At 37.9% G+C, this 16326-nt stretch overlaps 1 protein-coding gene across 1 annotated transcript in view; it reads right to left on the bottom strand.

The window, feature by feature from the left end:
• Positions 1 to 2246: 2246 nt before the first annotated feature.
• The window catches only part of HTRA1 (HtrA serine peptidase 1), an 85401-nt gene continuing 71321 nt past the window's right edge, over positions 2247 to 16326 (bottom strand). The window contains exons 4-9 of the mRNA XM_007478862.3: positions 14323 to 14517; positions 11225 to 11257; positions 6830 to 6944; positions 6526 to 6583; positions 5060 to 5155; positions 2247 to 2959 (exon numbers count right to left, since the gene is read on the bottom strand). Coding sequence (XP_007478924.2) covers positions 2791 to 2959; positions 5060 to 5155; positions 6526 to 6583; positions 6830 to 6944; positions 11225 to 11257; positions 14323 to 14517 — 666 coding nt within the window. The 3' untranslated portion in view covers positions 2247 to 2790. The remainder of the gene's footprint in view (positions 2960 to 5059; positions 5156 to 6525; positions 6584 to 6829; positions 6945 to 11224; positions 11258 to 14322; positions 14518 to 16326) is intronic.

A 16326-nucleotide genomic window follows, 5' to 3' on the forward strand; every position in this document is an offset into this window, starting at 1 on the left:
AGAAAATCTAAAAGGACTATTTTGCAAGACTCTATGTAAACCAACTATTAGAGATTTGGTGGCAGAGATCAATTGATACCCAAAGTAAGTGTTCTGGTAACTGGCATTGCTCATATGTTGCTGGGGGAGGGGAGATACTGGAAGAGAGGATGAAGGGAGCATCTAGAAAAGCATGTTGCCTCATGGCTCAAAGGTAGGTACAGGAAAAGCCAGGGAAGAGAGTAGGATAAAAACCATTCCTCTGAGAAAGGAAAATCATCAGAGAGCTGAGCAAGCCATTGGGAAATAGTGTGGAGATCCTGAAACGCCAAGGTCTTACTATGATGGCCAAGCAGCTAAAGGTAAATCAAGCAAATTTCTTTAAATAAGGGACAGGAGGGCAGTGGGCTGATAACCCCTAGACTTTTAAGGTCTTCTGGAAGTCAAAGATCAAGGCCTGTGATGTTGTAGCTATGTGGTAGGAACAGAAAATTTTCTAATCAAAAAAGCTTACAAGCATTTTCATCATAGCAGAGAACATAGAGAGGGAGAAATCCTGGCAAGAGAACCATCCTGACAGCCTGCAAAAGCCAATTTATAGTGTAGAGGGAGAATCTCCAGCCTGCTAGAATTCACAGGACAAAGAGAATAACCCCGGGAAGTGTATTCCCTTCGCAATTTCACAATTTACTTGAAAATACTACACCAACCCAAAGATAGGATAGAGTAAGGACGAGAGAGTAAGGGATAAAATTGCAAAAATTTAGGAAAAGAAGGGGGTGAGGGGTGAGTTGGGCAAAGTAAACTCGGATGAAGTGACTGATGAGTAAGGTGGGGAAAAAAAACTTGATTAACTCTCATGGTATTTTAATTCAAACTGCTCCCAGATCCCTGTTCCCTCCTCCATCACAAAACTTGCACAGAGATGCTATTGAGGCTTGACAAAGCTGCAACCTCACCATCTACCATGACAGATTCCTCCTTGGTTGATCATCTGCCGAAAGTGCAACAAATTGAGTGTAGGGATGCTGGGACTCCATGTCATGTTTAGAAATGCAATCTTAACAGGGACCAGCTTCCACCCCGCCCCCAGCACCTATGGCCATTCTCTAGGACATGAGACCACCCAGAAAAACAAACACAGGTGACATTTTCTTTGAGACCATACCCCTGAGGTCATTGGTTATTGGACACAGCCCTGCTGTTGCTGTCATCAAATAGTAACTAAAAAAAGAAACACATTCCATGGATGAAGTATTGGTGTTTCTGCAGCCCTTTTCATACCATCCTGGACTCTACAATATTGCTTTGCTAGACAGGATATCCATTCCTGCTCCAATTCTGGCTACTCAAAGCAGGCTTGAAGTCTCTTTTCTTGGAATAAAAATATTTTCCTCTCTACTGGGGCCACGCTGTAATGATATAGACTAGGTTGGGGTAACTTGCAGTCTAGGATTTTGCAAAGTTGGAGAAGCTAAGTAACTTTTGTGAACTCACACAATTAGGACATCAGAGCTGGAACCTTAGAGGTGAGTTAAGGTTTTTCAATAGTCAAAGCTACTATCGGCTGCTTGAACACTCTAGAGAGTCTAAGGCTTCACTGGGCTTTTGAGTCATCTCAAGATTTCCATTTAATTGAACTAAATTCTCTGTTCTTATATTGAGTCCCATTATGGTAGCTATAATGAACTTGTGGACATTTTATATTGAAGGAACACAATATATTGATGACTTGTGTTCTGTATTTGCCTTTTGGATGTGCTTTGTTCTCCAAAAAGTCCTTGGCCTTGTGAGATATGATAGGATGTCTTTAATTTGATGAGCCCTCATCCCAAGTCACATGACTTTCAGATATTGACAACTGCATTTGTAAAATCAGTACCTCCTATTCCTTCTTAATTCTAGTGCCTTACCTCTGTTAATTATTTTCTATTTAGCTTGAATATAGCTTCATTAGCCAATATTTGTTTGTATATTGTCTCTCTTAGATTGTAAGTTCTTTGAGGACATTGGCTCTCTTTAGCCTCCTTTTGCATCTCCACACAGTAGGTGCCTAATAAATGTTCACTGATTGATAGGAATTGGAAAGAACCTCAAAGGTCAGATAGGGCAATCTCTGACACAGGATAGTTGAAAACAGTTGCTATGTGACCATAAGAATTCAGCCCCATATGTACAGATGTAGTTTCATGAAATGACCATCAAAAACATCCATCTCAGAAAGAATGTGTCCATCTGTTGATAAATAAATGACACAAGGAAGAAAATATGTACAAGTATTTTAATAGTTCTAACTCAAAGGCCATAGTACTCCCAGTGGGGCATGGCTTCTGAAAGGAAGCTGCCTAGATTCTGTTCATCAGTCAGCATTCACCCACTCCTGATCGCCAACAGTTGATCTCATTGCAATGGTGTTTCCAACCAACTCTCCAAGTGCCATTATGGAATCCGCTTGGCACCCTTTTAACTGGCTATTTGATCAATTTAATTAGTTGGGCTAAGCTGAAGACTCAGCAGAAAGAAAGAAACAAATGCTGACCCTCTAAGCAGGAACAGACGAAGTTGGCAGAAGAGAAAATGCTGTGTACATAAGATACAGAAGGAAATAATTACTGTCTGAGTATCTGTAGCATTACATTTGTTTTGCCTTAAACCTATTAAAAGTTATTTTGTTGGCCAGTGCTGTTCTGCTGAACAAGCAAAATGTTGGTCAAAAGTCTAATAATATTTCCTGTACCAGCACAGAGTCATTATAAGCAGTCGATTGGAAATGCCTTCAGAGAAAACACGGAATCCAGCTCGTGTTTCTACCTAAGGATCGATTTCTTCAGGAATCACTGTAATCATAATGTCTTCATTGCCTCTGCGGACAACCATGTTCAGGGTATTTTCCTTTTTAATGACATCACTGACATCATTGGCAGAGACAACAGATTTTCCATTTATGCTAATTATCACATCATTTTCTTTGAGGCCTCCGCTGCAACATAAAAGAAGAGAAATTAGTATATATTGTTCACGACACTTCAATTTGAACTCTCTACATGAACCACTGGGGGTACTATGGGATGGGATAGAAAATCACAGGATTTAGAAAAGGAAGGATCCTAGAGATTGGCTAATCCAACATTCTCCTATTGGAGATGAGAAAGCTGATACCCAGATTGGTTTGCCTTATGTAAAAAAGCTAGTTAGTGTCCGAGTTAGACCTCCAACTCACCAAGGTCTCTTTCTACCCCCTGTGCTGGGCTGGGAATCTGCCAGGTAGAAAATCAGGTTCTCAGTAGGTCTGAAAAGCAGACCAGAACCCACTGAGCTAATATTTAGTATTAGAAGAGAGAAGTTTGAGAGGGAAAGGAGACAGTGTTGTAAGGATGCATCCCTAATACGAGATATATATACTATATACTAATAATAGAGTAGGAATTACTCTAAAAATCTCCAAAGAAAATAAATACAAAACCATCTATCACTGCCATTGTTAAAATACCTGCTCTGGAACTCTTCTGGCTAATGCTAAATAATTGGTTTCATACAAAATAAATTAACAATGCTAATATAAGCATGATGAATTTACTTTGGCCAAGAAATTTCTAATAGAATAAAGTAACTGGAAACACATCTCCAACCATGCTAAAAAAAACTTTTTCTAGGAAAAAAATTATTTAACCATGACAACCCTATGTGGTTGGTGCTACATGTAATTATTGTCCTTATTTTACAGATGAATAAACTAAGGCAGTGAGGGGTTACACAACTTCCTCAGTGTTATGAGATCTTGGGGGGCACTTAGGTGGATCAGTGGAGAGAGTGCTGGGCCTGAAGATACATCTTCCTGAGTTCAAATCTGGCCTCAGCCACTTGCTAGCTATATGTTAACCTGGGCTAGTCACTTAATGTTTGCATCAGTTTACTCATCTGTAAAATGAGTAGGATAAGGAAATGGCAAACCATTCCAGTATCTTTGCCAAAAAAACCCCAATCTGGGTCAGAGCGGTCAGACATGGTTAAAAGAATAAAAACAAATGAGATCTTAGATTTCAGGGCTAGATGGGGCATTGGGTATTATCTTTTTAAGCTCCCCTTTTTAGAGTTATAGAAACTGATGTCCCATCTTGCTCAATGTCACAATGGTACTTAATAGGGAAGATGAGCCTTGGTTTTCTAGTTCCAAAACTAATAGTCTTTGCACCTTTTGCTTTCATAATACTCCATGTTTGTCATTCTCTAGCTTTAACCTAAAAGAGTAACTTTGCATTCCTTTCATCATCTGCACAGGTAATACTGATGCACTTTTCTTAGCAACATGATTTATGCTGATTTGCAAATGATCCATTTCTTTTCATGTGGACCTTAAAAATGAGCTTCCTTTTCCCTCTCTAACTTTCCCACAGAGATTCTCAAAGGATAAAAACTTGTATATTCATTATAGATAAGGCATATATCATAGTGGATAGAGGGTAGTCTGGATAGTGGAGAGAGGAAGACCTAAGTTCAAATCCCATCTCCGACACTTAACTGATTTCTTTCATACTCAAAATAGACCCAAAATGACACCACCATGCCATGGTCAGTGGACAACGTGCCCAGCTGTGACTGATGAGACCAATACAAGCTCAGAAAACTTTACCATAGCTAAAAGCACAAAAAGCCCATGTGAACATTCACTAACCACATGATCCTAGACAACTCACAAGTAACTTTGTTCTTCAGACAGTTCTCTAGGGTTTAATCTTATAAGTAATAAATGGAATTTCAAGCTGCTTTGATGGAAGGAATTCCAAGATGGGGGACTCCCCATGCTGATGAAATCATCAATCCATCACATACTCACAATAGATTCATACCATCTGTTAGAAAAGTTAAGTCATTCCTTTAGAGAACAGGGGGCCTCCTTCCTCTTCTCTGTCTCAGGCAGCTCAAGTTTGAACGTTATCCTAATCCAAGTCCCATGGCAGGAACAGACCCCAAATCTCACATTTTAGTCACAAGTGAAACAATGACCATTTGTGCTGACTCTCTCTTTGTAAGGGACTATATTAGTGGGTCAATCATAGGGAGGGGAAAAATTCTAACTTACGCTTCAGCTGGGGTGTCTGGAATTACTTCTATGATATAAGCTCCAGAAAGGACATCAGGAAAGTCTCGATGGCGATCCTTCAGCTCTTTAGCTTTACTGTGGAGGAAGAAAACACATCATTTTTATATTAACCTAACTGTGAAGATTTCAATTCAGTCCACTTTATAAATATTAAAACAGATTCTAGCTATGGATTCCTTACCTTATTGCCAGGATAAGATGTGGCCACTAGGCTGCCTAGATCAGGGTCCTAAGTAGGACTAATTATTAAGTCTTTTTTTTTTAATGCTTTGGTAGATTACAAATTACAGATTCTACAATCACCAGTTTTGATCTGAGGTGCAAACTACTTTACTGTTAATATTTCAAAATGTAACCTCCCCCTCCACCAGTGTGCCACCCTTCCTCCAAAAAACACCACCATGTTTAGTCCTTGGAAAATCATTAAACCTCCAGGAAATGGTATGTGATGTGCTGCCATTTATAGCTAAGCCCTTAAAATAACTAGCATAGTTTTAGTCAATCTTTTTTAACTGTCAAGCAATCATAGGTCAAACATCTCTCATTGTAGTACATCAGCTTTCTCCATAAAGATTTTTATGAACCTGCTATGACACATAAAAATTAAAATGAAATTGCTTAAGGCAGAGGTGAAGATGGGGAAAGGGAAGGATCACTAGTCATTTCAATCACATAATAATGTGCTTGACCCAGCATTCCTACAAGTAAACTCCCACATATTTACTTGGCAAAATTTAATATCTGGAAGGCAAAGCATTCGGCTTGGTGGGAAAGATTGCACTCAGGGTTTCTTAGCAATGTGTGTTTCAATGAAATTAACAAGAGAAAAACAAGAATGAAAAAACCAAACCATCTAGATCTGTCCTTTCGAAGAATGTGACAAAATTATTTTGGCTGAAAGAATAGGTTACAAAATAAGAGATCCAGTTTGAATAACTGGATAAGTACTTCTGGTCCCTCATACAGCCAAGGTTTCCTCATTTTAATCTGATGCCACAAAGCCCTGATATTTTTAAGAGCAGCTTTGTGAAAATTCCCATTGAAATCCTTATGGGAAAAGAGCCCATTGTAAAAGAGATGACTTTGGAGTATTGGACAACATGAGGTCATCAAAAGAACAGTGTATTGAAACTTTATTTGGGCACTGGTGATAATACTACTGGTTATAAGACTATAGACATGGCATGCAACCTCCTGGTACCTCAGTTTCCTCATGTGTAAAATGAGGTTAATACTAACATACAGGCTTATTATAAAGTACTTGGTAAAAGTTCAAAGTGTTCTGTAAATGTGAATTATCATTATATAATACATCATCATTAGTCTTAAATATTTAGAAAAATTCAGACAGATTCACTGGCTTTCAGGGACACCACTGTGAACTTTGAGGTTCACTCTCAAGTGTTATTTAAAAAATAAAGTAAAAGAAAAGCCTGTTTATTCACCTAGATGTAAGTGACATCATTCGAATTCCAATGTATTTCTTCTTGGTGACAGCTTTTCCTATGAAAGCAAAAGGTAAAATATAAAACATTCCTGGTTAGTTGTTCATGGAGAACAAATGCGTGCTGTGGCACCATATTCTCTGTTTTGAAGTTAAGCTCTGAGGGTTCTAGGGGGCTTACTAAGAGGTCGGCTTTATGTGAAAGGTACCATGATGTTTACAACAGTTGATTCATGCAAGAGAGGCATGGATTCTGACCTCAGGCTCCACAGTGGCTCTCCATGAATGTCTTGGTGATACCATACCTTTAGCCTGTCTGTCGTGGGACTCAGTTAAGAACTTTTTTATTTTATCAGATGGGATTGCAAAGGAGATCCCAGCAGTCACTTTCAAGGTATTAATTCCAATCACTTCACCATCCTGAAACAGAAAGATAAGTAGTTTACTGAATGTGAAGTTTTGTTTAAAAAATGAAAAATTTTTGCTAGTAACCTCAAAAAATGTATTAGGTCAGTTCCTGGTGGCAGAAGTTCAGCAGAAGGAAATAATTCAGCTACTGAATTATAGCTCCAGTATACTAAATGTTATTTGAAATCTAGTCCCACACATTTCAAACTGGATGAACCATAGGCATTTCAAATTCAACAACTCCAAAACGAACTCATTATCATTCCACCAAACTCATCATCTTTTTATTCATTCATTTGATAAAGATTTAGTAAGAGCCTACTATGTGCCAGGCATTATGCTAAGCATTGGAGATACAAAAAGAGGCAAAAGACAGTCCTTTTCCTCAAGGATCTTACAATCTACAGGAGACAATATGCAAACAAATATACACAAAGTAAGCAACATACATAATAAACAAAATAATTTTAAAAGAGAAAGCACTGGAATTAAAAGGGTTGGGAAAGACTTCCTGTACAAGATGGGACTTAGCTTAAGTCTAAAGGAAGCCAGGGAGTCCAGATGTCAAAGGGGAGTTCCTGGAACACTCTAGCCAGAAAAAATGCCCAAAGCCAAGAGACAGATTATCTTGTTGGTGGGACAGCTAAGAGGCCACTGTCACTGTATCAGAGTATGTGTTCAAGAGTAAGGTGTAAGAAGACTAGAAAGATAGGATGGAACTAAAACATTTCTATTTGGGGGGAAAGTATCACCAACATCCTAGTTATCCTGTTTCATAACCTTTAGCTTTCACCCTTCATTTTCCTGCCAAATCAGTTATGACATCTCTTGTATCCATCCCCCAGATTGCCCTCACATAGTCACCATCTTAGTTTGGGTTCTTATCACTTCTTGACCAGATTATAATAGTGTCCTAATTTGTTGTTACCTCAGAAGTCTTTCCATGCTTCATATCCATCCTCTCTACCATGATTGAAAAAATAATTATATTCATAAAGTATAGATTTGATTGTGCCATTTCCTTGTTCAATAAACTCCAGTGGCTCCCTATTGCTACCAGGAGCAAATATAAATCTTTTCACAACCCAGCTCCTTCTTATTCTTTCCAGGATTATTATTGTACATGAATTCCACTCAATGTATTCTAAAATTCAGCAAAACTGGTCATCTTGCTGATCTGCACTCACATTATAACTTCCTTTGCCTTTTGCTCAGTAAGCTCATTGCCTGGAACACAATCTCATCTTGCTTCCATCTGATAGAATTTCTAGTTTTCTATAAAGTTCAGTTCAAGAGGTACTTCCTAAATTGTATCTTTACTGATTCGCTCACTTCTCACAACTGCTAGTCTCTTCCGCCAATAAAAACCACTTCTTTAGTTTTAATATGTTTATGTGTAACGTGTTATCTCACTGATAGAATGTTAAGTTCTTTGAGGGTGGGAACTTTCATTTTTGTCTTTGCAGAACCAGGAGTACCACTGATACAATAACAACACTATGAAGACATTATAAACTCTGACCAGCCATGATGATCACCAGTGATGACTAATCATCATTCCAGAGGACAATGATGAAGTGTGCTACTACCCACCTACTGATAGAGGGGGGGGAATTTATTTTGCTTAGAACATGCATATTTGTGACAAGATTTTCTTCTTTTTCTCCCCCCCCACAATGGAGGAGCATGACCTATGCCATGAAACATAAGTTTTAATTCCATTGTTTAATGTTTATCAAACATGGGATTACAAAGGCAAACTGCCAACTTCCGAAACAACATAAATTTGGCAAACACTTCTTTTTTAAATGGAAATTCCATAAAGGACCTTCAAGCCCTTAAAGTCGTAGAAAGAATATTGAACTAGTTATTTGGAAATGGGTTCTACCTAGTCCTGGCTACTTTATTGTACTGATGTTCAGATTAGAAATACAACCTCTCTAGACCTTAGTTCCCTTAGAAGTAAAAAAGAGAGAATTGGACTATATGATCTCTAAAATCCACTCCAAATTTAATATACCATAATCCTTTGGTCATGAAGACCTATGGCCATTTAAAATTTATCTAGGCCCTTATGCAATTAATTATTTTATTGTTGTTCAGGCATTTTTTTTAGTTGAATCCTACTCTTTATTAACCTATATGGGGTTTTCTTTGCAAAGCCACTAGCATGGTTTGTCATTTTCTTCTTCGTCTCATTTTACAGGTGAGGAAACTGAGGCAAATAGGGTTAAGTGATTTGCCCAGGATTGTATAGCTAGCAAGTGTGTAGGCAGATCTGAACCTTGGAAGATGAGTCTTCCTGACTCCACACCCAGAGCTCTAAGCACTGTAAAACCTAGTTTATTTGAGGCCAATTAACTTATGGGTGAGGTCAAGGTTATGGCTTTACTCCATGTGGATTTGCAAATTTTAATAAGGAAAATTCTAAATTTGTATCCATCTCCTGGATTGTCCAGAAAAGAACTATCAGGTGAGGGGCCTCAATGTTATCCTATGAGAATCAATTGAAAAAAAATCATTGAAGAAGAGACCTGTCTGTAAGCATGTGAAACTTCAAATACATGGAAAGGAAAATTGGTTTATTCTGTTGGCAGAAAAGAAGGCAATAACAGCAGCAGTGGCTAAAGATGGAAGAGATAAACTGGCTGGATCTAGGTTTTAAAGAGAAACTTCTTTACATCATGAGCTTCTTGAGATCAAAGTCTGGTTTGTTTGGTTTTTGCTTTTCTTTGCATCCCTAGAATTTAGCAGAGTGCATGGCACAAAGTAGGTTATGTATTTGATAAATGCTTGTTGTCTTGACTTCACTTTATTTGCCTTGGCTTCTTCATCTGTCAAATGAACTTGAGAAGGAAATGGCAAACCACTCCAAAATCTTTGCCAGAAAAACCCCAAAAGGATCACAAAAAGTAAGACAGACTGAAAAATGCAACCAAGGAATTAATTGCCAAAGGTCTCAGAGAAACTCTTCAAGAGAGGAATGAATCTATTCCTATCCATAAGTCTCACAACAACGGATCAAGGACTCCTTGTCAGGTACATGATAGAGAGAATTCTTTGGCAGGTGTTGAGTTGGCTGAGATCAGTGGTATTAAACTCAAATAGAAGCAGGAGCCATTAAGCCATACATAAGAGTTCCTGTGGGCCACAAACTGCTTTAGAAAACCACATATTAACATTATCAGTGTTCTATTGTATTTTTCCCAATTTTAATCTCAATAGGTTAACTCAGAAGAATTGTAGGCAAGCCTGTGGTCTGCAGTCTATGAGCTGTGTGTTTGACACCTCAGGTATAGCTTGTGAGGGAGATGCCTTCCAACAATGAAATTTTTTGTTTCTATTCCATGAACTTCAGTTCTAAACTCAGCTTCTCGTCTTTTGGGTCATTAAGCACAAGAGTGTGGATAGTAAGTACCAAATCAATCACTACAATTAGAGAAAAAACTAAAAAAAAAAGAAAATAAATATTTATTAAGCACCTGCTCTATTCCAGAAAATGTACAAAGGGCTTTATAAATAGTATTTCATTTGATCCTCACAACAACCTAGAGGTAAGGGCTATTATTATCCTAATTTTACAAATGAGGAAATTGAGGCACAAGTGACTTGCCCAAAGTCACATAGCCAATATCACAAGTAAGACTCAAGCTCAAATTTTCCAGGATTTTAGGCAGGCTCTCTATTTAATACCCCATGTTACCTCTTACATAATGTCACATGTTACCATGTAATACATTATATTTATTGCCATTTTATCATTTCTTTTAGATTTTAAATTCTGAGAAGCAAAAGACCTTGTATAATCTAAATTCTCTATTACCTCACACAATATTCTACATAACATAGTTAATAAATGTTTATCAAATGAAGTAGTAATGATTTATTCAAAGAAGTTAATAATGATAATAAGCATTTATAATGTGCTTTAAATTTTGCAAAGCACTTTACAAATATTACTCTCACAACCTGCTACTACAAAATGGGTGCTAGTGTTAGCCCCATTTGTAAAATGGGGAAATGGGGTGCAACAAAGATAGAGTGACTTGCCCAGGGTCACACAGCTAATAAATATTTAAGGCTGGATTTGAACTTGCGTCTTCCCAATTGCATCACTGAGTTGACTACATAAATTTATAATGATAAGCTGCCAGAAGCTAGGATAGTCACAGAACTACTCATTGGAATTGCACAAACTTCTTTGGCAATTATCATTTCTGTGAGAGAAAAAAAAAGAATGTTTATCAAATGCTTAATAGATATTATAAAATTAGTATTTAAAAAGGACTTACCAGATTTACTAAAGGGCCTCCTGAGTTTCCATACTGAAATTAAACAAAAATTAAAGGATTAGGATGATTTCTGTCAATGCATTTATCCATCTCACACATCTGGAGCCTGGTGGCTTTCAGTATACAAAACCCAGATTCATTACTGACTTAGCTTAAGGCTGACCTATGATTCTTTCCTGATTCTTGGACTTGTCAGTTATCTAACTTCTTGCTGAAAGTTAAATGGAGAGGCAGATCATTTTTGAAAACTAACAAAGTTCAAGACATGACTCTGTGACATAGCAAGTGCACCCCCCCCCATGTCTAGAAAGAAATAAGATGTTAGTTTATTTAAAATCCCAAGAACACTCATTTGTTTTACCTTTGCCCTGTCACGGGAGCATGGAGTTAACCTGGCTCCATTTTATTTCCATTACTTCATGCTTCAGCAACCCTGATGTCAGAAAGGCTTGGGAATAGAGCCTCCTGGTTAGAAGTAAAGAGTGCCTGAGAACTCATTGTGTTTCTTAGAAACTGATCCAATGTGAAAAAATGGCTTTCAGAAAAACCAATCCTATGAGGAGACATTTGAAGGCGGAAAGTATGATTTCTTAAAGACTGCTTGGGAAAAAAGAATATCCCTGGCCTCATTCTAACAATTTAAAACAAGTCTAATAGCTTGAGCCAAGACTTCATGCTGTGTGTATTGGGAAAAGAGTGATCACGTTTTGGAGAAAAATAGAGAAACTGCCAAAATTATGCCCCCCTCTCCATCCATAAGAAATTTAGAACTTGCTAGTCATTGGCAAAAGTGGGGGCTATTTTGGCTTCTCTCCAGAATGCTGAAAAAAAAAAAAGATAGCATTACCAGTTGTTTGGGAGGAGCTCAAAAAAAAAGTATTAAAGGGCTAACTGCTTCCTAGAAAGTACAACAGACTTGAAGTGAGGCAATTTATCTGGGTTTTAATTTGTTCTTTTTTGCTAGTTTTTTAGTCAATTTAAATTTCTTTAAATATTCATCTATTTCACTTAGATTGTCAGATTTATTGGCATATAATTGGGCAAAATAACTCCTAATAATTGCTTTAATTTTTTCTTCATTGGTTGTGAAATTGTTCTTTTCATTTTTGATAATGGTAATGTAGTTTTCTTCTTTCTCTTTTTTAAAAATCAAATTAAACAATGGTTTATCTTTTTTATTTTTTTTAACAAAACCAGATCCTTGTCTTATTTATTAATTCAATGGTTTTCTTACTTTTAATTTTGTTAATCTCTCCTTTGATTTTCAGGATTTCTAATCTGGTGTTGAATTGATGATTTTTAATTTGTTCTTTTGATATTTAGGTTTGTGAGTTAGCATGGTATTAGTGGAAAGAGTATGAGTCTTGGAAGTAAATGAACTTTAATTCAAGCCCAGCCTCTGACTCTTTCTAGATATCGAACTATAATAAAATTTCCTAAATTCTCTGAGCCTTTGTTTTCTCACCTAGGAAATGCAGAAAATAATACTTGTAGTACCTCCTTCACAGGGTTATGTCAAGGGTTTTTTTTTTTTGCTTGTTATTTTTGTTTTTTCTGGGGTTAAGTAGGACTAGACTTGATATTTCATTGATATAGGGGAGCTCTTGATGAAGAATTATTAATGTAGGTTAGTCAACATTCCTTCTCTGCAACTTAAAGTCTTAGAAAGTTTCCTGGAGGGAGTGAAAAATCGCATGACTTACCCTAGGACATGTAGCCAGTATATGTCAGTGCCTGGCCCTGACCCTTTACTAACTTACTAACTCCAAGATTGGCTCTTTCTCCACTCCACCATCCTACCTCTAGCTAAGTCTCATGGGGACATGATTAGAATGTCAAATAGGATAACATGCATTAAGTCCTCTGAAAACTTTAAAGCAATTCATAAATTTCAGACATTACGTTGCTGAATCTCAGTTCCAACACTATTAGTGGTATGACCCTAGAAAAGCCCCTTCATTCTTCCAAATCTCAGTTCCTTTATAAATCATTTCCTTGTGCTATCCACCTCAAAAAGTGGGTCGTTTGACAAGTTAAAATGTTGTATAAATGCTTTCAAAGACCAGAAGGACTGCACAAGAGGAAATCTGCTCACTGCTAGTAAATAACAGGGTCACTTTTAAATGAAGAACCTTGCAATTCAACTGATGGGGAATGTTCTGGGAAACTCGGCTTCAGAAGTTTAAAAATGCATATGCTGATAAATAACCCTTTTCTAAAAGGATTGCTCCCATCTGGTAAGTTTGGAATTGGGAAGAACTTTAGAAGAAAATTAGCTTAATATCTACATGTTATAGAAGAGGAACCTGAGCGCAGGTTCTTAACTTGAGGTCTTTAAATTTTTTAAGTATTTCTATGATTAGGTTCAATATAAATGTTTACCTTTCTAATCCTATTTTATTCATTAAGAATATTATTCTGAGTAGGGGTCCACAAGCTTCACCAAACAAAGGATCCATGACACACACCAAAAATCACACTCCCTTGAGTGGTTGGAAACCATTGCCTAAGTTTGTCCTACCCAGCATCCCATTTTACATGCATACTTTGCAGGATGGAGGGGGACAGAAGTAAAAAGGTGTGGTGTGTGAGGGAAGGTCTCTCTCTCTCTGGGTTGGAGCAGTAGTGGAAAATGACCTTGAGTGAGAGCTCTGGTGACTGCTGTGTGCTTGAGGGTCTTTTGCAGGCTCAAGGAGTTTGGTGGCTTCGGATTTGGGCTTCCTGATTTGGCTCAGGGTATTATTTTAGATAGGTGATCTTTTCTTTCCCTTTCCTACATTTCCCTTTTTTTCCTGTATCTCCATTTTTATTAAAAAAAAAAAACAAACAAACAAACCTTAATTGTTAAGAGCTACTAACAGACTCCTGACTTGAGAGTTAATTTTATAAATGATGACCACAATAATTGTAATTAACATTACATTTAACAATTTTACTTTCATTATCATTACACCCTGAACTAGACTAAAAGTAAATTTAGAAGAGCAAATAAGCAAATGAATTGAAATTTGAACCCAAGACCTCAGACTGAAAAAGAGGCACTCTGAACTCCTCATCCATATCAAATCAAAGTCAGGGAAAGAAGAACCAAGACTTACATTGATGATGGCATCTGTCTGAATGTAGTCCATGTCTGAATTCCGCAGCCCTAGTTCTTTCCCTCCTCGTTGGGTGGTACTAACAATCCCAGTAGTTACTGTATTTTGAAGTGAAAATGGACTTCCAATTGCAACCACAAACTCTCCAGGCCTCAGTTCTGAGGATCGACCAAGAAGGAGGACTGGCAGCTTTCCCTGTAAACAATCATTTTTCTTTTTAAAAAACAGCACATGCCTTTCCTCTAAAAGCAAGAGGCATTACACAAGGACCACACGCTCGGCTATCACCCTCGACAAAGCAGATGGCAGACCAGTGGGCATATACGAAGCATTTCCGGGAGTCACAAATGGTAACCATATCCCCTTTGTTTTCCAGGAGAGGTACATAATCCTAGAGGAATAAGACTTCCTTTTCCACAAACTGTACCCAATAAATCATAAGCTATTATAAAACACATGAATATTTGTGTTCTTCCTGCCAAGGAAAATGTCTTAGGGCCATAGTGCATTTCTGTTTCTGATAGCATCTTGAAATGATTAATACACACTTGCTATGGTTGTTTCAGGGCCAGGGGAGAGATTAGGAGACAAGGCAAAAAGACAATGGATTTCACATATTTGTCAAGGAAAAGTGAGGAGGAGGGCTCAGTGATTAAGCAGCAGACACATAATCATCAGACTCAACCCCTGAGGGGAAAGGCAGATTTAGAGCTTGTTAAGTTTTCCCCATACTACTAACCATTTATCCATCATCCGTCAGTGATCAAGGCAGGTGATGAGAACATGAACAAAGGCTCACTGTCTCAGGTGTCTGTCTGGCAAAGGTGCCAAGTGATAGAAAACACCCTTCTTAATAACATGACCCTGTGTTATTGCTTGGATTCAGCTGGGCTTAAGATATTAAAGATCATGGCCAAGATTTAGCTGATTTACTTTCTCCTCCTCTTAAATAAAATAATTGTTACAATGGCGAGGGAAAGGATGCCCCAAACACTAGCTACCCTACCCCAGTTCAGGTCACCATTTATAGATCAGAACTAAAAAAAAAAAGAAAGAGAAAAAATAGTAGTTGAATGCTTTAGTCTTCTTCTTTCACTTACAGCACCCAGGCAGACAATCCATAGTGGAGAGAGCTGTAAAAAGTAGCCAAATAATGTATGATTTTGCTATTTCCCAGTCAAGGATGGCTGACCCTCCCAGGGACCTGGGCCTCTGAGAAATGAAATGGCTCTATAAAGGCAAGCCATATCCATGACTTGTAGGTCATAAACATCTATATTTAGGTATGAAACATAATAAAATAAAACCACTGCCCTCTCATCTGGGCATCTTAAGAGGGCAGTGAGTATAAATTCTCCCTCCTAGACGATAATAAACTGCAGCCTTAAGATGAGAGTACAAGAACACCTGAGGACAACTTCATCCTCCTCCCCAGTCCAGAGCCAAACAAGTCTCCTGAGCGATTTCACTCTTTGCTCCGTAAATTGAATCAAGCAGCTGCCTGGCCATCGATATTTGTCCCAGACCCTGAAGCCAACTGGCACTCAGCAAATGTCTGTTCTGTGCTCATCAGCCTCAGAAAAGGACTGGTTTCTAGCCCTTTCAGGGGTGCAAAAAAAGCTGGGGCAAGAAGGCCAAGCCCCAGAAAGGTAGCTCTGGGAAAAAAGAATAATTCAATAAGCATGGACATGCCAGGTGCTGGGCTAAGTACTGGGGATACAATTAATCAAAAGAAAGACATAAAGGAATAACAGGGAAGGAAAGGGCATGAAGGAAAAAATATTACTTCAATGAATAAAAACTGGTTTTCAGACTGGAGTAGAAGCATTAACTTCCCCAAGTGATCATAGGCATTAGAGTTGGAGGAACTTTGGGCTAAGCTCCTCATTCTGTTAAACACATACAGGTTAAGTGCACTGGTAAGAAGCCAAATGTGTAGTGAGTAGGAGGCAGGCAACTGAAACCCAGGTCCTCTGGACTCTCAACCTAATATTTTTCCGAAGA

The sequence above is a fragment of the Monodelphis domestica genome, chromosome 1 (assembly GCF_027887165.1).
Source record: "Monodelphis domestica isolate mMonDom1 chromosome 1, mMonDom1.pri, whole genome shotgun sequence".
Taxonomy (NCBI): Eukaryota; Metazoa; Chordata; class Mammalia; order Didelphimorphia; family Didelphidae; genus Monodelphis; species Monodelphis domestica.